At 41.6% G+C, this 22,204-nt stretch overlaps 2 protein-coding genes across 3 annotated transcripts in view; one reads left to right on the forward strand and one right to left on the reverse strand.

Moving 5' to 3' along the window:
* ANGPTL5 (angiopoietin like 5) overlaps positions 1 to 11,453 on the reverse strand; it is a 52,375-nt gene extending 40,922 nt beyond the window's left edge. Inside the window, exon 1 of one of the 2 annotated variants that reach the window (XM_075548725.1) lies at positions 10,663 to 11,453. In XM_075548725.1, the coding sequence (XP_075404840.1) occupies positions 10,663 to 10,681 (19 nt within the window). In that variant the 5' untranslated portion in view covers positions 10,682 to 11,453. Of the gene's footprint in view, positions 1 to 10,114 lie in introns of both variants that reach the window. The other variant, XM_075548726.1, reaches the window with a different exon arrangement.
* A 92-nt stretch (positions 11,454 to 11,545) lies between these two features.
* CEP126 (centrosomal protein 126) overlaps positions 11,546 to 22,204 on the forward strand; it is a 71,106-nt gene continuing 60,447 nt past the window's right edge. Inside the window, exon 1 of the mRNA XM_075546497.1 lies at positions 11,546 to 11,916. Within this exon, the coding sequence (XP_075402612.1) occupies positions 11,789 to 11,916 (128 nt within the window). The 5' untranslated portion in view covers positions 11,546 to 11,788. The remainder of the gene's footprint in view (positions 11,917 to 22,204) is intronic.

Consider the following 22,204-nt stretch of genomic DNA (forward strand, 5'->3'; position numbering starts at 1 on the left):
TATATAACCCCACCTCATGGGATTGAACAACAGAATTGATGGGAAGGGAAAGAAAGGGATATATTGGGATGAATAAGATATGTCAATAAAAATATATTTTAAAATAAAATAAAAGAGGAGTTGATACCAAGGGCTCAATAGAGAGTAAAGGTTTAGAAAGTAATGATGGCAACATATGTACAAATATGCTTCATACAATTGTGTGAGGTGAGCCAGTCCCTAACAAATCATCACAGGTCCAGGAGGTGCAATTGTACAGTGATAATAATAAAGATTATAGTAAAGTCATAGAGAATATGAGAGCTAGAAGAGAGATTGGAGTCAGACATATTTCATGGTCACATGCTCACCTCAGCTCCTCTTGGTGGTACAGGGCAGGAGTGAGAGAGATTTATTGTTAACCCAGGCTTATATATCTTTGGGGGACATGCAAGTCCCCTAATTATAGGTAAAGACATACATCACAGAAAGGGGTTTTATTGTAGGCAATACAGTAATGAGAGGGGGATGATCTAGGGGTATACACGCAATAGGAAGGAGAGGTATGGGGGTACGCATGTGACAAGATGAGCAGATCCTAAATTCAGGATGGTAGCCTAACCTTGGTTGGCCTAGAGCTGGAGACTTTATTTAGCCTAAGCTTTCAAGGGAAGCAATCCACTGTCCCTAACAGCAGGGAGCAGTCCTACCTATTGTGGGAGAAACAATGGTGTCTGCTTGCTCTGGATGGCTGGAGTGAGTCTTCAGGGAGATAATTTGGCAATCATTTATCATTAATTGCAAGCAGTGTCCTAAGTCTATCATATATATTTGGGGCGGTTGGGCTGGGGGAGTCTTTTTTGTATCCCACACAATTGAGGTATGGAGCAAGAGCCCCCAATAAAGTGATTTTTAATTAAATAAAAGATACAAAGAAAAAATAATTTCTGGTTCAATTTTATAACTATGCAGTTCTTTACATGCAAAGCTGTTGTTTGCGTTTGCTATGGAAAGACTTTCCCCTATCTTCTTTGCAGACTAAATTCTCTATAAACTAGATACAAAATAAAAACTGATCTCTTTTTCTCGATGAACCTGGAAGGATGTGATGTTCTTGCTGGAGTTTCGCTCCTCTCTTGGTAGCTGTGGTTTCTGGTCGTAGGAGAACTTCCTTGGTTTTCAGACATTTCCTGTGATTTTCTTCAGGGCTTGTTTGAGAGAGGTAGCAGGTATTTGTTCACTTCCTTAGTTAATTTCAGGTATATTTATTTTATTTTGTCTTGGAGAGTTTATGAATTAGTACTTAACCCAACACTTCTCGATTTAATTCAACACTCCTTTAGGGTTATTGTGTAATAAAGCTTGCATTTTGATACCTTTGAATACCAAATTCTATATTCCCATGATCTAAATAATGTCCCTTAAAGAACTACAGCCTAAGGGGAGGGGAAGAAGGGGGAACTGATCTAAATGATCGACACATAACCCCACACACCCCTCCAGCAGTAAGAGCAACAGAAACCATGGCGGAAGGGAGACGGCGGTCGGGGTGAGATTATAAAAATAATAATAATTTATAATCTATCAAAGGACCACGAAGGAGGAGAGAAGAGGGAAAAAAGAGGAGCTGATCCCAACAGCTCAATAGGAAGTAAATGTCTAGAAAAGAACAAGGGCAAAATATGTACAAATCTGCCTGATATAATTGATGTGTGGATTGTAATGAGTTGTAAGAGCCCCAATAAAATGATCTTTTAATACAAATTTTAAAAAATATAGAGCCCAATCACTTCTCTTTCACAAATATTCATCTAGGCTTTATCTGACATCTTTTTGTTACTGTCACTATTGTTAGGAACTTGCTTACAATTTTCTGAAAGAGTTTTGTCTTTGATAAATGTCCCACTCTTTCTTTCCATAGTAGAGATTTTTGTGAAAGAGACCTGTTGCCTATCTGAAGATAGGCATTTTTCTCCAAACTCTCTGATAAATGTTGCCTTAAGCTGTTTTCCATTCTCCTGATGGTTCTTAAATATATTTTGGTTGCAGTTTCTTGATGTAGAATTTGCTCTGATGCAGCTCCTAAGGGCTTATTCTGGCTTGTAGCATCGCATTCAGACAAATTTGTAAACATTTAGATTCCTCTTCTTTCATGCTTTACCATAAATAATCTACTTTAAGGTCAAAGAGAGTTCAGACTTTCCAGTTCTTGATTCATGGCCTCCACATTTACTCTTTCTGACAGTTCTGTCTCAAGTTTGGCTTCTAGCACAGTTTGACTTAAGACACCCAAATTCTCCTTCAATGTCGCAAGGCTTCTAAACTGTTTGATGTGTTCCCCTGAGAAAGGCAGAAACGTCAGTCCAGTTCCTGTCTCTCCTTGCATGTTAAAAAAATAATTTTTAAAAGTGGAGGTTGTTATAAAAATCCCCACTCTGGCTCTAAAAGCTAACAGACCTCACAGTAATCCTTGGAGATCTGAGCTGGAGCTAGGGCCCCTCGGCCAGGCTGCTTCCGCCTAGCACAGGACATCCAGGATCCACATCACACTGAGCATCAAGGTCATCCAGGAACTGTCTGTGGTTCCCAAGGCCCTGCTGTGTCACCTGAGGTGGCGAGGACCCTGTTGCTCCAGCTGGTGACAGAGCCTCATTTGGAGCATTCTTTTCAGAACCTGCCCAGTGCCTGGCAACCAGAACAGACCTCAGTGAAGGTGGAGGCGGGCAGCAAAACAGGGCCTTCTAATGTTTCTCCCATCTTGACCCATGAACTCAATGTTCACACCCCTAAGCCCTTCGTTTGTGACTGAGGCTCAGAGGGTCAAAGGAGATGGCATTAAATTCATGTAAGGCTTAATAACAAACCAAAATGATTCTTTGTCCCTATTGTAAATAATATTGGATACCGGAACCATATATAAAAAAGATTTTACCTGTATGCTCCAGAAAATACAACTGTGAAAAACAAGCAGCTCATTTGTGAAGACAAATAAGTTGCCCTCGACACCCTTGCTGGATTCACCAGGTGAAAAATAAAAATAGCACACCTCTGCCCAATCCCAACATTTCTCTGCTTTGAAACATATGCAAACCCCAAACCATTTGCCTTTAATTAACTCTCAGAGACCCCATGGATGTCGGAGTAGAACTGCACACATAGGGATTTCAGGGGTGATTCCTGAGCACTAGGTCACCAGCACGCTGAAGTGCTCCTGGGTGAACTAAAACCACCAAGCTTTTGGTTAACAGCTGCGCCTGCTAAGCCCTAGAATCATATAAATATCTCTTCCTACTTTTCTGTTTTTGAGATCCTGCAGAGTATTTTACTGCTGTAACTTTGTAAATAGCTTAGCACCATCACCAGGTTTTTTCTGGGGGTACTTCCAATGTAGTCAGGAGGCTGCGCAAAGGGGAAAATGCCACCTTGCAGTCTCTGTTTGCCACATCGTCACCTGGATGTCGTAGGGCACCAACTGTATTATTAGGAAAAGATTCTCATGTTTCATTCAGAAATAACATTTTTCAAAAGTATGTATGATGTGTCAATAATTGTGTTAACCACCAGGGTAAAAGGCTAAGGGCATGCAACAGAGGAGCAAGGGGAGCAAAGCAATGAAGTCCCCAGGGAATACCAAAAATAGGGTTTGGGACCAAGGTGTGGCACCCATCAGAAAACACTCCCAAAGGTCAATAAACAGACCTGGAACTATTTATAGGCTTTTCTTTTTTGGGTTTTTGGTTTTGTTGTTGTTTTGTTTTTATTTTTTCTTTTGTTGTTTTATTTTGCTCTGTCTTGTTTTTGTACTTATTATTGTCTCTGCATGTCTATCTAGATAAGATAGACGGGAGAAAAAATGTAGAGGAGAAAACAAAGGGACCTATGGTTCTGGGGGGAAATGGAAGAGGGGGAAGCAGGGGGAAGGAAATGGGTGCTAACAAACTCAGGGACAATGGGGAGAAGGGTGCAGGAAGTCTGGTGGGGCTTGATCAAGGGCAATGTAACAGAGAGGAATTACTCAAACCCAAATGAAGGCCGAACTTGATAGTTGGACAAGAGGAACATAAAAGGAAATAGAGGAAAGAACTAGGAGGCAAAGTGCACTTATAGAGGTCTAAATATAGGCATGTACATATGTAAATATATTTTTATATAATGATAGGGAAATAGATCTATGTGCATATATTTACAAGTTTTATTAAGGTAGCAGACAGACATTGGGCCTCTAACTCAAATACTCCCTCAACTCAAGAACACTTTGTTCTAATAATCTGGCATTCTGTGATGCTCACCTTCCTGAAAGGATTGCTGAAGACAAAATGGGTGCAAAGAAACTGTGGTAAAAAAAGCTGATGGTGCCCGACTATCAGAAGATATAGCATCTGGGGTCTTAAAGACTTGAAGACAAACAAGTAGCCATCTAGCTAAGAAGCAGCAAAGTCCACATGGAAAAAGCAGACCAGCCTGTGTGATCACAAGGTATCAATGGGATCAGGTATAAGGCATCAAAGACCCAGACCAAAAAATCATATCAATGTGAATGACGGGGAGTGCGGAGTGGAGACCCAAAGCCCATCTGTAAACAACTGAACATCCCTTACAGAGGGTCACAAGGAAGAGACAAGCCCAGTCAGGGTGTAGTATACAACTGATGAAACATACAACGTTCCTCCAGTTCTTTAATGCTTCCTACCCGCCACTATCATGATCCCAATTCTACCTAACAAATCCAGCTAGACAAGAGCATGTACATGGGTACAGACAAGAGCTGAAAACACAGGGAATCCAGCACCGATAAACCCCTCAGGACAAATAATGAAATTAGCAATAGCAGGAGGGTAAGGAGAAAGTGGGGCGAGAAAGGGGGAGCCGATCACAATGATCTACATATAACCCCCTCCCAGGGGGATGGACAACAGAAAAATGGGTGAAGGGAGACATGATAATGATTTATAAATTATCAAAGGTTCATGAGGGAGGGAGGGTGGGGAGGGAAGAGAAAAAATGAGCTGATACCCAGAGCTCAAGTAGAAAAAAATTTTTTGAAAATGATGATAGCAACAAAAATACTTGACACAATGGATGGATGGATGGATGGATGGATGGATGGATGGATGGATTGTGATAAGAGCTGTATAGCCCCCAATAAAATTATTTTTAAAAGAATTGCGTTAACTTAATTCAAGCCTCAGTCTAAGAATAATTTGTTCTTACGACATGGCCCTACTTGATACATGCCCTCATGAAAAGATCACTGAAGATATGGGTGATACAGCAAATGTGGTGAAGAAAGTAGAGAGTGCCCAGTATCAAAAAGAATAGCATCTCGGGTCTTAAAGGTTTGTCTTCAAACTAGTAGTATTCTAAGTCCATATGGAAGTCATGAGCTTGTGTGATCTAAGAATTATAATATAAACCAAAGCAAAAAGGAGTAAGTGGTATCAAAGGTTAAATTGTGAGCTCCTGGTTAGTAGAAGGTTATGGATGACAGTGGAAACCCAAAATCTATTTGCAGTGTCTGCTCACAGACAAAGCCTCTAGAGATTTCCCTCTGACTCTAACGGAAGAATGTTAATAGCCTGGTTATCAGACAGAGAGTATTGTAGAAATGAATATAGAAGATTAAATGTAATATCTGAATTGAGCCATATTTTCACACATCTAAAAGTTCTAGCTGTATTTAAAAACACCAAAAAAAATGTGAAGGGGAAATGTATGTGGATGAAGGCTCCAGTGGATCTTCCCTGAACGTGGACCAGGGAGGTGAACGGTCCCTTGGGGGTCCAGCAAGGGAGGTTGGGGACAATGGGGAGTGAATAACAAGGAGTACAAGAAAAAAGAAATTGTTCTAACACCGATGGTGGCAATCATAGTATAACACTTCTAGACATGGTTTGAGCGATATTTAGATTGTGTCCCAATAAAACTTTATATTAGGGGGGAAAAAAGAATTTTGCTAAGCATTTTCATGTGCATTCTCTCATACAATTCCTACTTCTTCTTAACTGAGACATGTACTATCACCTTTACTTCAGAGGTTCAGAAACTGAGGCTTTGAGTGATTAAATAATTTCCTCCAAGTGATGGCCTAGAAGTTTTCCATTCACCCAAACTGTCTGCTGCCATCCTCATTTCTGCAGTCTTCTTAGTTTGTGCTTTTCATTTATACCAGCACATAGGGCAACCCTCAAGCTGCAATTTTCATTTCTTTAATTATGACTGAAATTCCATAACTCCTCTTATCTTCCCAGAGTCATCAGTGAAGGTTCAGTCTGATTGGATTTGGGAAACAGATGTCGTGAAAGTGCCGCATACACTATTTTGTTTGCTTGTATCTGTCCAGCTTCAACCTGAACACTATGTAACATGCTTGATGCGTGTTTGTTTTAAAGTGGCCTCCATCTCTTGTCGTATTCTGAATTTGATTTGATTCTATGCCTAACTTATCCCTAACATGTCGTCACGCCACACTTCTAAAAAACCTTAAGTATACCTTTGATGCTTTTTTAAGTATACTTTTTATGCTTTTTTGTCACTGTCAGAGTGCAGGTCTACAACACGACCTATAGAAATCAGTAGACCTCAACCTGTTCATTTATTTTAGATGACTTTAGTCAAGTATGATTGATTCATTCATTTACCGATGACATTCTATCCACTTTATGAACCTCAAGTGTTCCACTATGCGTTAGGCTGCGTTGACTAGAGAAACAAATTCATAGACAATCATATATATGTAATAGAGAGCTTGACATCAAGAAGTAATTATGCATCAATAAAACATCCCACCCAAACACATCAAATCCATAAGCTCGATATTAGCCCATAAGTTCAATATTAGCCCATGAATTCCTCTTCAGACTCACACAGTACATGCAATGATACCCAATGGGCTGATCTTTCACCAGCCCATGAGTGGAAAGTCCTATAGATCCAATAGGAGTGGAAATATCTCCAGGGCTCTGGCTGACATCAGCATGACCCCATGTGGTTTGTTAACAGGAAAGTGAAGCAGAGAGAGAATCCTCATGAGAAGGCCACACTCAAAGGGAAGCATCGATCAAGCTGTGACCTGATTGACAGGCTAGACTCCACCCCTGTAACCTATTTATCAAGTTGGCATGACATTATGTAACTACCACACACTACTTTATAACAACTGATTCATCTTGAAGATATAAGGAAATCTCTTTGCCTATGTTGTTATTGTTAGGTGCCCTGGGTCAGTCCCAACACTGCCTAGTCCTGTGTCATCCTCACAAATTGTTATGTTTGAGCCCAACATTGCAGCCTCTGTGTCGATTCCACTTGTTGAGGGCCTTCCTCATTTTTGCTGCCCTGCTACTTTACCACGCATGATATCCCTCTCCAGTGACAGTCTCCCCTGACATATCCAGTCACTCAGCACTACCCAGTCAGTTTCGACTCCCAGCAACCCCACAGGACAGAGTAGAACTGCCCTGTGAGCTGTTGAGACTGTAACGCTTTACAGGAGCAGAAAGCCCTGTCTTTCTCTTCAGGAGCAGCTGATGGTTTCAAACCTCTTACCAACGTGTAACCGCTATGCAAGCAAGGGATTGGAGACAGCCCAAAAGCCATGTCCAGAAGAATGGATCCAGGAACATCGGTACATACACTCTATGGAACACTATGCAGCACTAAAGAAAGATGATGAAAACATGAAGTTCCTCATGACACAGGCGGGTGTCGAGAGTGAGTCAATCACAAAGGACGCATGTTATATGAGATCACTACCATTGTATAAAACACAAGAAAATGAGTTGCATACCAAATAGAACCAACTTTGGAGACTCTGAAGAGGAAGAGGGGGAGAAGCAGCAACAAACTAGAAAGCTGACAGGTCTAGACTTGAGTTTTGAAGAGGAAAGGCATCCCTAAGAGAGAGAAGTGAAAGGAAGGGGCGGGAGGGGTAGGACATAGGGGGAGGAGCCAGTGAGTGGTTTGAACAGTTGAATGCAGAGGTGATAGCCTGAAATGTAAACCTATCTAATAAAAATAAATAAATAGAACAGAAACTGCTGTAGGACAGCATTCCTGCAAACTGCTTCAAGATTTGAGATGTCCACACTTGAGTTTTATTAAAATTTTTATATTAGCTTCCAAATCTTTTTTTTCCCAAGGCCCGTAAAAGTATCCTTTTTTTAAGGTACCCCAGTGGAACTAAGACAAGTGTATTACTGAGAGAGCTTGCCTGCAGCCCTCCATCAGTGATCATAGATAGAAATATATTTAAACATGTTTTGCTTGGAATAAATCTGTACATATATGAATTGGACCATAGTGTCAATACATTTTTACTTACCCTTGTATGTCAGCTTAGCTAGGTTATCATTGACTCACTGTCATTCAGTCAATGCTGACTCATAGCAACCCTTTAGGACAGGGTAGAACTGCCTCTGTGTTTTTCTGAGACTGTAACTCTACAGGACTGGACAGCCCCATCTTTTTCCCTAGCTAGGTGTGTTAGTTTGGGTAGACTAAGGAAACAAATGCACAGAAACTATCATAAGAGAGAGTTTTATATAAAGGGTAAGTGTCCATTCAGAAAGCATCCCAAACCTGTCCAGTCCAAGCCCATAAGTCTAACTTGGCCCATATATCCGACACCAATCTACAAAGTCCTTCTCAAAGTCACAAAACACACACAATGACACAGAATGCAGGAGGATCATGGGACAGTGGATAGAAAGTCTTTGAATCCAGTGGAGGTATAAGCATCAGCTAGCAGGGGTCTCACGCAGCTTCTCCAGCATCCAGGGCTGCATCAAGGTAAATCCATGTGGCTTCTCCTCAGGGATGTCTCACAGGGAAATGAGCCTTGCCAGCTGAGGCAGAGAACTGCTAAAGCAGCCACACACGGGTCCGACCATCAGAGAGCAAGAGACAAGAGAACTGAAAAGGTGAGGCTCACCAAGCCATTTAACTCTCTGCCATTCAATTAACTTCACATGTGTTTATCGGCCAGGTTGGCACAAAAAACCTTAACTATCACACAAAGTGTTACCTTCCATAATATCAGTGGGTATCATCCAATCAGGGAAAACCCTGTAAAACTAAATTGGAGGCTTTTAAAGAAGAAACATTTTTGCTTCAAGACTACAGATTCAAACCCCACCTGAGAACTCTAGGTGACAGCCAACCAACAAATTTTGGGCGTGCCAACTCCCACAGTCACCAGCACCAGTTCATTGCAATAAATAAATCTATAGCGATAGAAGATAGATAGATAGACAGACAGATAGATGAATGATAAATATTCTACTGGTTTTCTCTAATATACACATTTTATACTTTATTAATAGCATATTTAGGTGATCTTACATGTTGCGCTGCTAACTGCAAGGTCAGCAGTTCAAAAACCACTAGCCACTCCTAGGGAAAAGGTGAGGCTACTTCCCTAAAGCAGTGGTCCTCAATCTGTGGGTCGTGACCTCCTTGTGGGTTGAACAACCCTCTTACAGGGTTTGCCCAATTCATAACAGTAGCAAAATTAGAGTTATGAAGTAGCAACGAAAATAATTTTATGGTTGGGGGGTCACCACAACATGAGGAACTGTATTAAAGGATTGAGGCATGAGGAAGGTTGAGAACCACAGCCCTAAAGTGTCACAGTCTGAGAAACCCCCAGAGGCAGGTCTACTCTGTCCTACAGGGTCGCTATGAGTTGGCATCCACTGGATGGCAGTGAGCTTGGTTTGGATTTAGATTATGTATATTGTCACTAAAGGAGCCCTGGTGGTTTGGTAGGTTACACATTGGGCTGTTAACTATAAGGTCCCTAGTTTGATTCCACCAGCCATTCCTTGGAAGAAAGATGTGACTCTCTCCTCCCATAAAGATGTACAGCCACGGAAACCCTAGGGAGAAAGTCTACTCTCTCCTGTAGCTATCAGCCAAGTGCTTGGCCATGGAGCTACAAGAGCTCCGATCTACTTTGCTTACTCTTTCCCAAAAGGCACTGAAGTAGCAGAGCTGTCAAGGTCAATGATTAGACCAGGTAAAACTTTCCATAAAAGCCAGTTGGCAATTGTGCACATTTAACCTTTCTTTGCCAGTCCTATTTGTTTCATTCTGAAGAAGATTTATGGTTTGTATTTTAAGAAAAAACTGTACTTACTGCGGCACTTTAAAATCTCAGCCCACAGAGCACATTACAATTTCACCCTACTTTGCAAAAGCTCCATCATAAGTAGTTTCAGCTGCAAGGAGTTTATTATTTTAAACTCTCACGATGAACACACTGATTCCCGAAGTCAGAGACATTTGAACGGTGGGTGAGTGATCTTTATTTGATCTGTACATTCTGTTTTCAATCTGGGATTTTTTTTCCCACAAAGAGCTGGCTGAAATACAGTTGGAGTTTAAGTGTGCACCAACAAAAAGTTTCAGACTCTTCAAACATTTGCACTTGCACAGCCATTAAAACGATGGCTCAAAGATCTATTTACTTTATTCTAGCCTCCTGAAAAATGGAGCCAAGAACAGCTTCAATACAATGGTCTCATTTGGCATATCTTCTGAGGAGATTTGAAGATCAAGGCGCAATCAATTGGAGCAATTGAAAAACCAAGTCAGGCTTCTTAACACCACTACATCGCGTGGTAAGACACAGGAAAGGCGATACCAACTGATAATATGGCAAAACGCAAAAGAACTCACTGTTACCATGTCGATGTTGACTCATCGTGAGTTCCTGTGGGTTTCAGAGACTGACCGTCGATGGGAGTAGAAAATCCAGTCTTTCTCCCAGAGACCTGTTTGCAGCTTCAAACTGTGGACCATGTGGACCACAGCCCAACACATAACCACGTCACCACCAGGGATCCTGATGACCAGGATAAAGGGTAACTTAAATCCGGACTTCTCTCCAATTGACGTCACTGTGATGGTCCATTTCCAGAATCTAGCGCTCGTAGTCCATGAAATGCAGACTGTATGAGTTGGGCAATGCCAAGGGCGGTCACTGCAGAAAGCATAAACGGAAGCATCATCGGGAGGAGGAGAGAACGCAGAGGAATGTCCACACCATAAAAAGACTCACAACTTAAAACTTCGCAACAGGATTCAGTAAACAACCAAGCCCAAATTTTCTCGGAGGTTTGCATATCACATTCTTTTAACGCTTTCAATAGCCCAAGCACCCACATGAAAACGGTAGGTAGAAATGAATTGGCCCCTAAAGCAAACTCCAGCTCTCTCCAGCAGACTCGAGTCCCTGGGCATATGCTGAGCTGTCCAGCTACCTGGTGGCAAGCAAGTTCAGCAGTTCGAGACCACCAGCCGCTCCGTGGGTGACAGATGAGGCTTCCTACTTTCCTAAAGAGTTTCAGTCTCAGAAAGCCACCGGGGCTGTTCTACCCTGTCCTATAGGGTCACTAGGAGTCAGAATCCAAGCGATGGCAGTGAGTTTTTCCAGGCGGGAGAGAGGGGTGTTGGGAGAGCCATTGGCGGCTCCCATTGGCTGCTCCGACGCCCCGCCCCTCTCCGCCCCGCCCCTCCGGCCCCGCCCCGCCTCCCTGGTTTCCGTCGCGAAGGACGCGGCGTCGGTTGGTTGTCAAGATGGCGGCGGCGTCCGCGGGGTTGCAGAGTAAGATCTCCACCGCCGCAGCTGCAGTCGCCGCCACAGCCACCAGAGCCTCTGCGCGGGAGGCCGGACAGCCGCGGCCGACCCTTCGGCGCCCGTGACGCGGGGCCCGAGGGCCCGAGTGCAGGGAGGGGTCGAGGAGGAGGAGCCGGAGCTGCCATGAGGGAGGCGCTGGGGGCGAGCGGGGAGGCGGCGCGGAGGTGAAGGATGCTGGCCGGGAGGCCCGGGGCCCGGAGCGCGGTCGCGGATCTGGGCGCCGACTCCTCCGAGCCCCGCGGCAGAGCGCCCCTCAGCCCTCGGCCCGGCGGCGGGCGTCACCGACCGGGCGCCTACCTGTATCCTTCCCAGGCGGGGGCTGCGGGGGGACGGGCAGCCCGCAGCGCCGAGCCCCCCCCCCCCCGAGCTAATTGCCACTGACGCAAGGGATGGAAACTGGCAAGTCACCTTGGTGCGAATATTTGCTTCCGTGCCTGGAATGATACCAGGTTACCTCATTCTGTGACCGCCCCTCACCCCACCCCACCCCATCCCCGTTATCCCGTTGCCATTCTTTAACTTTGGCATACAGATGTTGCCAATTGTCAAGCACCGCCGACCATGTTTTCTGCAGAAATTGTTTTGCCTTCTAGAATTAAGCCATCGGGTTCTTTCTTTGCATATTCTACACTTTTATCTTGCTACTTAGGGGATTGCACAAATAAGAAAAAAATTAATGTCCTGAAAAGGCCGTTTTAATCGTTCGTTAGTCCAACACATCCCTGATATGTTTACCAGAACTCCTAAATCTTAGCACAGTTAGGTAGTTTGCTTCGCTTTCCGTCCTCTGCCGAGCCTTGCCAGAGAGAACGCGGAGGGGAGGACGCCGGGAACTTGGATGCTTCACAAACTGGATTGTGATTTTCCCCCTAAGAATTGGTCTAGCCCACCTTATTTATGCTTCTGTTGGCTACATTATAGCATCTTTTAAGTGGGTTGTTGGTTTTTTTGTTCCAAAATATGTTAAACATGTTTATTTCTGTAGGGAATATTATGGTAGTTACAATTTAAACTTTGTACACTCAAAGGATTTGGTTGTCAGCTGTGGTCCTGTATAATTATCGTCATTCTTGAAAAATGGATTTGCATCTCTTTCCAAATTAATCCTTCTTCCTAAATGTATTGTCTGTCGTTTCTTCTGAGAGATCGCTTTATTCTCTGTTACAACTTTAACAAGAGTTCACCGACCAGTCTTAATTGAATTCTCCGTGGTGCTAGAAATACTTGACGACGGAGGAAGGCAGGCAGGCAGAGGCCCTGGTGAGTGGTAAAGAATCCCTTCTCAGATCATGCTCACAAACCTGCTTTCAGACCCCACGTTTCTGGGCCTTTTCTCTGTGCTCCAGTTCTCCAAATAGTCGTCTGCAATAGCAGCTCCCAGCTCTTTTCTTCTATTATTGTTAGCCTACTCAGTTTGGCTTTGCCACTGCTATGGAGACAAAAAGGTTGGAGAAACTTGTCCTTAGTATGGGTAGGGCGGCTGACCCGTAGGTTTGCAGTTGGAAAGCACTGGTGGCTCTGAGGGAGAAAGAGGAGGATTTCCGATGGGGTCAAGAGTTCCAGTTTCCAAAACCCACCCAGGTGGTTCTGCTCTGTCTTACAGGTCACTGTGAATTGCAGTCTGCTCAATGGCAGTGAGTTTGTTTGGGTTTGATTTGGGGTTTTATTAGGAGAGGGGTGTCCTCAAAACTAATCCCTCAAAGATGTTCTCTAAAATAAACAGGGTTGCTTCTGTGTGGATCGTGCTCTGTTGGCGTTCTATCTTTTTGAACATTGAAAATTCCTATTACACCAACTAACCCTTATGTGAAGAAGACCCGGTGGCATTGTGGGTTACCCATTGAGCTAATAGCTGCAAGGTTAACAGTTCGACACCACCAGCCATTCTATGGAAGAAAGATGAGGCTTTCTATTCCTATAAAGAGATACAGTCTTGGAAACCCACAGAAGCAGTTCTGTCCTCCCCATTAAGCAAACGATTAATAGTCTTGGGGCTTTTTTTCCTGCCAACTTTATGTGTTAATAGAATTGAGCAATATATTGAAGGAGGAAAATCAAATAGACTTTGTTCTAGACTATGATGATGGCTTTCTATAAAGAAATATGATTACTAAAAATATACTTAAACATTAAAAATATGAGGGGCATCATTAATGTTTATCTACTACACTGTTGAAAGTTGAATGAAAAGTTAATGGCATTTTTTTTCTACAAGCTTTTTGAAGCCCCCTTGTATAGTTAAAGAAGTTGTAAAGGACTCCAATATCTTCCCCAGAGATCTTGATAGAATTCAACAACTTTTGCTAGTAATAACGATTTTAAATTGGAATAGAAAGATACTTTTTGAATATAAGAAAGACTGGATACTAAATTAAAGAGGTAGCATTATATTTATAGTTGAATAAACAGTAAAATAGCTTTATAAGTATTTGGAGGTTCTTAATGGCTGTTTCTCATTGAATACTTGGTACAAAGTATGTACTCAACTCTGTTAAACAATTTTTTTGTAATTAAAAAGGGAACAACCATAGGCCATAGGATAGAATAATCATAGTCCTAAAGCTTTTTACATGATTCCTGAGTAAGAAGTCAATACTCAGAAGCCACCTAGAATGTATTTCTACTGAATACATTTTCTCATGGAGTCAGAATTTCCTGACTTTCAAAACTATTAAAAGTGCAAAACCTTACAAAGCTTATCTGATTTGTATTTGCTGAATAAACTGAATACAAAGAGTAAATATAAAAGAAATGCAATGTTATAAAAGAAGACTGACAGAAAATAGAATTTCACATTTTTAACATATTTGAAGGTAATTAAAATTTTTGAGACTTCAGTAAAAGCAAAATTTGCATAATTTAAAAGGTGGAAATATCTGAAGAAAATAATTGCACTGATTGCAATAGAGAATTACTATCCTAATCTTAGTGAACTTGCTGATATTTTATAACTCAAATTATCTGGATAATTGGCCAGTTGCTCTCAATTGACAGTTCACCAACAATGAAAACAAAAATTAATAATCATAAGAGGGATGTGCTCTATTTTGCTAATACATAAACATAGACATAGTTTTCCATTTAATCTATTTTTCATTATATTATTAAAGGTAAGCTGGCATTACCATGATCGGTTTTTTTAATCAGTACTACCTGGTCCTAAGATTTTGAAATTGATATGTTGTACTCGTATTTTAATGAGGGTTTTCACATAAAATTTAGTTCCCATTGAATTTTTTTTGTTTAAGTGTATTGGTTATATTGTGAATGCTATATCAACTTTCTCTATCTTTGTTGTGTTCTGTTTCTAGTAACCTAGTTTCCCTGCTTCCTTGCCTTCTTATCTTTGCTTTAGAATAAGTATTGGCCATTTGGTCTCATTTAGATAAGTTTTTAAGGAAACAAGTCCATTTATATTGAATTTGAATTCTGGTCCACATTCTGCTCTCATTTTACCAGGATCCAGCTACTGTGTTCCAGATCAGAAAAGTGGGTAATGATAGCCAGGCACCATCTAGTTTTTCTGATCTCAGAGTAGATGAGGTCGTTGATGATTCACATAGACTAACAGTCCTCTAGACTAGTGTCTTCTCTGGATCTTTGGGTTCTTTCATTCTCTTATTCCAGACATGTAGAGAAGAGACCTGTTAGGAAGCTTTTGGCAAGCGTTAAAACTCCAGACACTACCCAACAAAGTAAGGTGTAAAACATAAACTTTATCTGCCACATTTTGCCAACTGACCGAGTTGTCCCACAAGATAATGGTCCTCAGCTTCCAGATCCATAATCTGTTTAATAAGTATCCATTCTTGTGACCCTTATTTGCTTATATATAGTATAGATATACTAAAGTAACTCAAAATGTATTGTTCTAGGGTTCCACTTTATACATGCATAGGTTTATTTCCAACAAAGTGTGTACAGACAAGTTCTCTCAGTAATACTCTTGAGTTAGTCCCATTAGGGTGCCTTCCAAAAGGATAAATTTCATGCTATGGGGAAAGAATAATTTTGAAATCAAGACTAATAACAAACTTCTAACAAAAAAGATGTTTTCCCAAATAATTAAAAGGTTTGCAGCAAGTTTACGGCAATGCTGCTATACACAGAGCAACAGTTTTTAGATGGATCAATCATTTTTTAGGATGACCTCAAGAATGAGCCAAGAATAGAAAGATTGTCCACCTTGATGAAGGAAGAAACTGATGGAAGAAGACTGCCATCGAGTACCACTGATGTTATAGCGGCTGAGGAGGGAAGCTCAGTGTTTCATCAGTTTCAAAGTTAAGCAAACATCCGGGCCTCAGCAAGCTTGCCATAGAGGAGTGCCAAAAATGTTGCATGAAAATCAGCTAGTTCAAAGACCTGAGCATTCCATCAGTCTTTTGAGTAAGATCGGTGAATGTTAAATGGGGATGTCTTGGATTTACCAAAGCAATCCAGAGAGTGGGGTCCAATCAAAACAGTGGCTTCCTAGGGGATCTACTGGAGCAGTTAATTCAAGGCAGATATGTCAGCTCAGAAGGTTACATTGACTTTTTAAATTTAGATTACAAAGGAGTAATCTTTTTTGCTTGTGTTTTGTTTTAAATCATTTTAGTGGAGGCTCTTACAACGTTCCGTATATCAATGTATCAAGCATAATTGTACATAAATTGCCATCATTTCCAAAACACTTTTTAATTGAGACCTTGATATAAGTACCTCTTCCCCCCGCCTCCCTCCCACCCTCGTGAATCCTTGATCAGTTATATATTGATATTATTATTTCACATCTTTTACTGTCCGTTGTCTCTCTTCACCCACATTTCTGTTATTCATCCTCTTGGGGGAGGGCTATTTAGCCAACCTTGTGATGGGATCCTCCTTCCCCCTCCCCAACCAGCCCCCTATCTTCATGATATTGCTACTCCCACTACTATTCCTGAGGGGGTTATCCTGAATTCCATGTGTCCAGAACTCTTATCTATACCAATGTGTGTTTTCCAGTCTAGCCAGATTTGTAAGGTAGAACTGGGTCATGGGGGGTGAGGGGAGCATTCGGGAACCAGAAGAAAGATATGTGCTTCGTCAGTGCTATACTGCACCTTAGTTGAGGCATCCCTTCCTTATTACCCTTCTGTGCGGGATATCCAGTTGTCTACAGATATCCAAATATCTACAACCCCCATTGTTTGCGTCTACATAGTTGGTTGTTTGGGATCTTTTGATACCTGATCCAAACAATACCTCATGAGCACACATGTGCTTCTTCCATGTGGGTTTATTTGTTTCTATGCTAGATGGCTGCTTATTTTACTTCAAGCCTTTAAGACCCCTTTTGGTACCCAGGCACCATCTGCTCTCTTCACCACATTTGCTTATGCACCCATTTTGTCTTCAGCGATCATGTCAGGAAGTTGACTATCAAAGAGTGCCGGGTTATTAGAACAGTGTTTCTGTGTTAAGGAAGGCTTTGAGTAGAGGCCCAAAGTCCACCTGCTCTCTTAATACATTGGCCTCTATCCCTTTCTTTATAAATTAAGATATTTACATGTATACATGCCTAAAGCTATACCTCTACTAGTAGCTTTTGCTTCCTCTTTCTTTCCTCTATTTCCTTTCACCTAACTCCTATCCCTTTATCACGCTTACCCTCCATTCAGCTCTCAATAATTCCTCTCAGATACATTGTTCTTGATTACACCCATCATTATATACCCTTCTCACCATCAATGTTAAATCTCTTGTTCCCTTATCCCTGAGTTTGTTGACTCCCTGCTCCCCCTCCCTACCTTACTCTCCAATGTTCCCCAGGAACTGCTGGTCCCATTTTTCTCCTCGGGATTGTTCACCCTGACACAGGATGAAAGAAAAAGAAAAGCAAACAAAAAAGCCCCGATAATCCTAGGTCTGTCTGCTGACCCTTATGAATGTTTTCTGATCAGTCTGATGAGGTGCCAAGCCTAGTCCCCTGAGTCAGAGTCTATTTTCAGGATCCCTTGGGGATTTGGTGACTTGGCTCCCCTTGCTGCCCAGTTGCACTCCCTTCACTCTTCAGCCCACTGTGCAAGGGGCAGATCGGGCACACTTTCTGCACAATGTCTCCAGTGCTGTCCCCCGTAGCTCTATGGGTCAGTGAGGGAACGGCGCACCTTGTCTCGTGCTGCTGGAGTTGCCCCTGTGTCCTCCCTGTGAACTAGCTGCTCTAAGCAGGCATGTCTTCCACAAAAAGAGTAAACTTAATGATTTTCTTGAAGAATACAGGACATTGTAGAGTCTGACTAGGAAGAAGTTTAAAAAAAAAAACACCAAAATCCCATGAATGTCGAAAACCCCAAGAAAATCATGCCAAGGAATCCACCCCCACCCACCCTGCCCGTCACAACAATGGCCCTGTTTTTTCTCTGAGGGTGGGAAAGGTTATCCTATGCACATTTCCGTGAGAAACCTTAGCCCATCCACCCGTCAACCTCGATGTTCTTCAGATATTTTTGCTCCCAAAGTTAAAAGAACACTCAAAAGAAGCACAATTTCAGTCCCGTGAGGATGGCAAACTGCTGGTTTGACATGTGACGGAGCATCTCAGGACATTTAGGAGAAAGGTTGGAGATGGAAACGTCACGTTCGTAAGTGGGTATGTCAAGAAACAATTTCTAAGAATTTTGATATTTTTATTTAATATAGGTTTCCAGGATTTTATAGCAACAGTTTTTTACTTACCTTCGTAGTGGGTTACCCATTGGTCTAGTAAAACACAAGGTTGGCAGTTCTTAACCACCCACTGTTCTGTGGGAGAAAGTTGAGCCTTTCAGCTCAAAGAGTTAGTTTCAGAAACCCACAGTGCCAGTTAAACTGTGTCAATCAAGTCGATGTATGCACACATACTAATATATGTATCCACCTTCTTATACACATATACATACTTATAAACCTGTATACATACAGACATGTGTTTAGGCTTCAATTATGTAGTTGTTACAAATTATATGTCTTAGCATTTGTCAAAAATGCCCCATTGTGTACTTATTTATATCATTTACCATGGCCAGACTGGTTAGACATGGTTAGAGTTATATCTCCCATCCCCCAAGAGAACAAGTATCCGCCATCTAGGAAGTTGTATCCTCCCCTCCCCCATCCCTGGTTATCATCAATGAATGTTTCAGTACGTATACCTAGTCTTGTCTTTTTATAGCAATGTGATCACATAATATCTGCCCTTTCACTCATCCTAATGTCCTCCAGTTTTCATCTACGTTCTGCTTTGAGGACTCATTTTTCTTAGTGACTGCATAGTATTTCATTGAATGTGCATATCATATTTTGTTTGTCCCTTCAGCCGTTGACAGGCACGTTGGTTATTTCCATCTTTTTGCTGTTTTGAAGAGTGCTGAACTGAGCAGAGATATGCGTCAGTCTGATTGTGTCCTTAGTATTCTCTCTCTCGAGTATTTGCCTAGCAGCCAGGTTAGGGAGCCCTGAGGCAGTTATAATGCCTCAACTTTGCTGAGGGCATCTCATGCTGTTTTCCCTAGTGTCACACCATTTTACAAGCTCACCAGCAGTGAGTAGGGTTCCATTCTCCCGATGACCTCTGCAGCCTGTGTGCTTTTCTGCTTTTCTGATGAGTGCCTGGTTTGAAGGACTGCAGCAGCAGTATCTCATCGTAGGTTTATTTGTATCGCTAGTGACTAGTGACCACAAGCACCTTTTCATGTGTCTGTTGGCCATTTGAATGTCCTCTTTTCTGAAATGTCTGTTCACATCCTTTCTTTTTTAATCATTTTATTAGGGGCTCTTACAACTCATAACAATTCATACATCAATTTTATTAAGCACATTTGTTCATATGTTGCCATCATCATTTTCAAAACATTTTCTTTCTACTTGAGCCCTTGGTATCAGCTTCTCATTTTTCCCCTTCCTCCTCCATCCTCCCACCCTTGTGACCCTAGATAAGTTATAAATTATTTTCACATCTTACACAGTCCATTGTCTCCCTTCACCCATGTTTCTGTTGTCTGTCCCTCCAGGGGGCATGGGGGTGATACATCGATCCTTGTGTGGGCTCCCCCTTTCACCCCTTCTTCCTCCACCTTCCTCCTACCCTCATGGTATCATTACTCCCATTATTGTTCCTGAGGGTTTTATCTGTTCTGGATACCATGTATTGAGAGCGCTTATCTGTACCAGTGTACATGCTCCAGTCTAGCCAGTTTTGTAAGATAGAACTGGGATCATGATGGTGGCAGAGGGGCGGGGGGGGGGAGCATTAACGAACTAGAGAGATGTTGTGTGTTTTGTTGGTGCTATACTGCACCCTGACTGCCTTTGACTATTTCCAAATTAGATTTTTCCTCTTGTTGAAGTTTTCTATGTATTTTAGAGAGTAGGCCCTTATCAAATATGTAATTTCCAAAGATTTTTTCAAGTCTACAGGTTCTCTATTCTCTTATTAAAATCTTTTGGTGTGTGTAAGTGTTTAATATTTAGGTGAAGGGAAAAACAATATCCAACAAGAGGGACCTGGGGAAGGTGGGGTGGAAACTGGGCAAGACAATGGGAAGTTTGATGCGTTATTAGTGTAAAACCAATGATCTTCTCTGTAGACCTTCACATTCACTTATAGAATTTTTTAAAGAATTATGCTTGAAAAGTAGAATTGACAAGAAATTATGCTGTATGATTAATAATTATTTGTGATGAAGCATAGCATATTTAAACCAGTGCACGTGTGCAACAACTGGAAGAGTAAGTTGGGAGAGAGAGAGAGGTAAGGAGGTGATAGATAGTTTAGGCTATACTTTTAAGTTACTGTGTCTCACTTTCCCAGTTCTACAAGTTACAGTATTTTGAGATGTTTGAGGTGTTAAGGACATGTAAACTATCTTCCTGTGAATAGGTCTTTAACAGTGATTCTGATGGAAGTACCTTATTTTTACAGTAAACTCAAAGGCCAAAACACTGGCATCAGGACAGTCTAAATCATAGTGACCAATACTGGGTTTCTGAGATAGATGTCTCTATTGGAGCAGACAACCTCATCGTTCTCCCTCAGAGCAACTGGTGGGTTTAAACTGCCGACCTCGCAGTTAACAGCCACAGTGCCCATCAGGGCACCTCACTTTTATAGTGCAGCCATGTTAAAAGACAAAAAAAAGACCATTTAATATTTTTTAATTTGAATAACATTTTGGAACTAAACAAAGGCTACTTACTGCCTTCTTTGTAACCCAGGAGGCAAAAATTTATATATATATATATATATATCAGATTCTTTTGATTAAATTTAAGCCTATATAGTTGACAGAATACTGCATTTGTGATTTTCCTTTGTGATCCTGTGTGAGATCTCCAAACCTGTTGAACAGATTTGCCTCTCCTGAAGGCATGCTTCTCACCTGAGCGGAAGCCACTCCCGTCTGGCCCCACCCTTCCCACACACACAGCGCTGCCCCTGGGTACCAAGTTGACCTTCCTTCTACTGCCTTGTTAGGGCTTTCAGTTGCTAGGCATCTGGCTGAAGTCTGGCTTCTATTAATAAAGTCTTCTATTGAAGAAAAACCTGAAAAATCTTCAACTTTGTGCTAGGGAAGAACCAGATTCCCTTCCCTTTGACTTCTATTGTATAAGTGTTTCCCCAAAAAATAACCTTAAGCAAAAATATCTTATGTGGTATGTATTTGTGTTCAGGTATTATAAAATTATGTAATCCAGGGTAAAATGAACCATGGTTTCCCACTTCTGTTGAGTCAATTCTAACTCATATTGGCCCAGTCAGACACGGTTGCATGGGGTTTCTGAGACTGTAAATCTTTACAGGTGCAGACAGTGCAATCTCTCACAGAGGAGCTGGAAGTTTCAAACCTTCAACCTTGCAATTAGCAGCCCAATGCTTAACGCACTGCACAAGTGGTTAAATAGCAACCCAACTGAAAAATAAGTTCTCACTGGCAAAGGTTCGAGAGACCATAAGGCTCAAGTAAATCGATTACATTAAAACATATAATAAGGTTTGTTCATAATACATGAAACCACTATGTTGTCTGTGCCATTGAGTAGAATAACAGCCCCTGTGGCAGAGTAGAACTGCGCCCTAGAATTTTCTAGACTACTATAATTGTTACTGGAGCAGATGGTCAGGTTTTTACTCCCAAGGACGTGTTCATGGGGAGGTTCAGACAGCAGACCTGTAAGTTAGCAGCTAAGCTCTGCTGGGGTTCCTTCAGAGGTATTGTAGAATCCCGAATTAACAAAGTATATCCAGCATCATTTACTGTTGAATATATTTCTTGTGTTTTGCCATCTTGAGCACATTTCTTATATTTTGTTTACCATTAATAATCAATTTATACTTGTGAAAAAGCTTGATTAAATGACCTTCAAAGAAAATGTTGAATCCCCAGTTATTGGGGAAAAATGTTTAAAAGGTTACTTATACTCAAAATGGAACTAGACATATTCTATAATTTCAGTGCAATATCATATACCTCTCCATCGGATGATGAGCTCCTGAATAATGATAAAGTTTGTATTCATATGCAAGATGGCCAGTTTATTAATTCAAAATTACTAGCAGCAGAAAGCTGTGATGAATCCAGGGTT

The sequence above is a fragment of the Tenrec ecaudatus genome, chromosome 4 (genome assembly GCF_050624435.1).
Source record: "Tenrec ecaudatus isolate mTenEca1 chromosome 4, mTenEca1.hap1, whole genome shotgun sequence".
In the NCBI taxonomy this organism is placed as follows: Eukaryota; Metazoa; Chordata; class Mammalia; order Afrosoricida; family Tenrecidae; genus Tenrec; species Tenrec ecaudatus.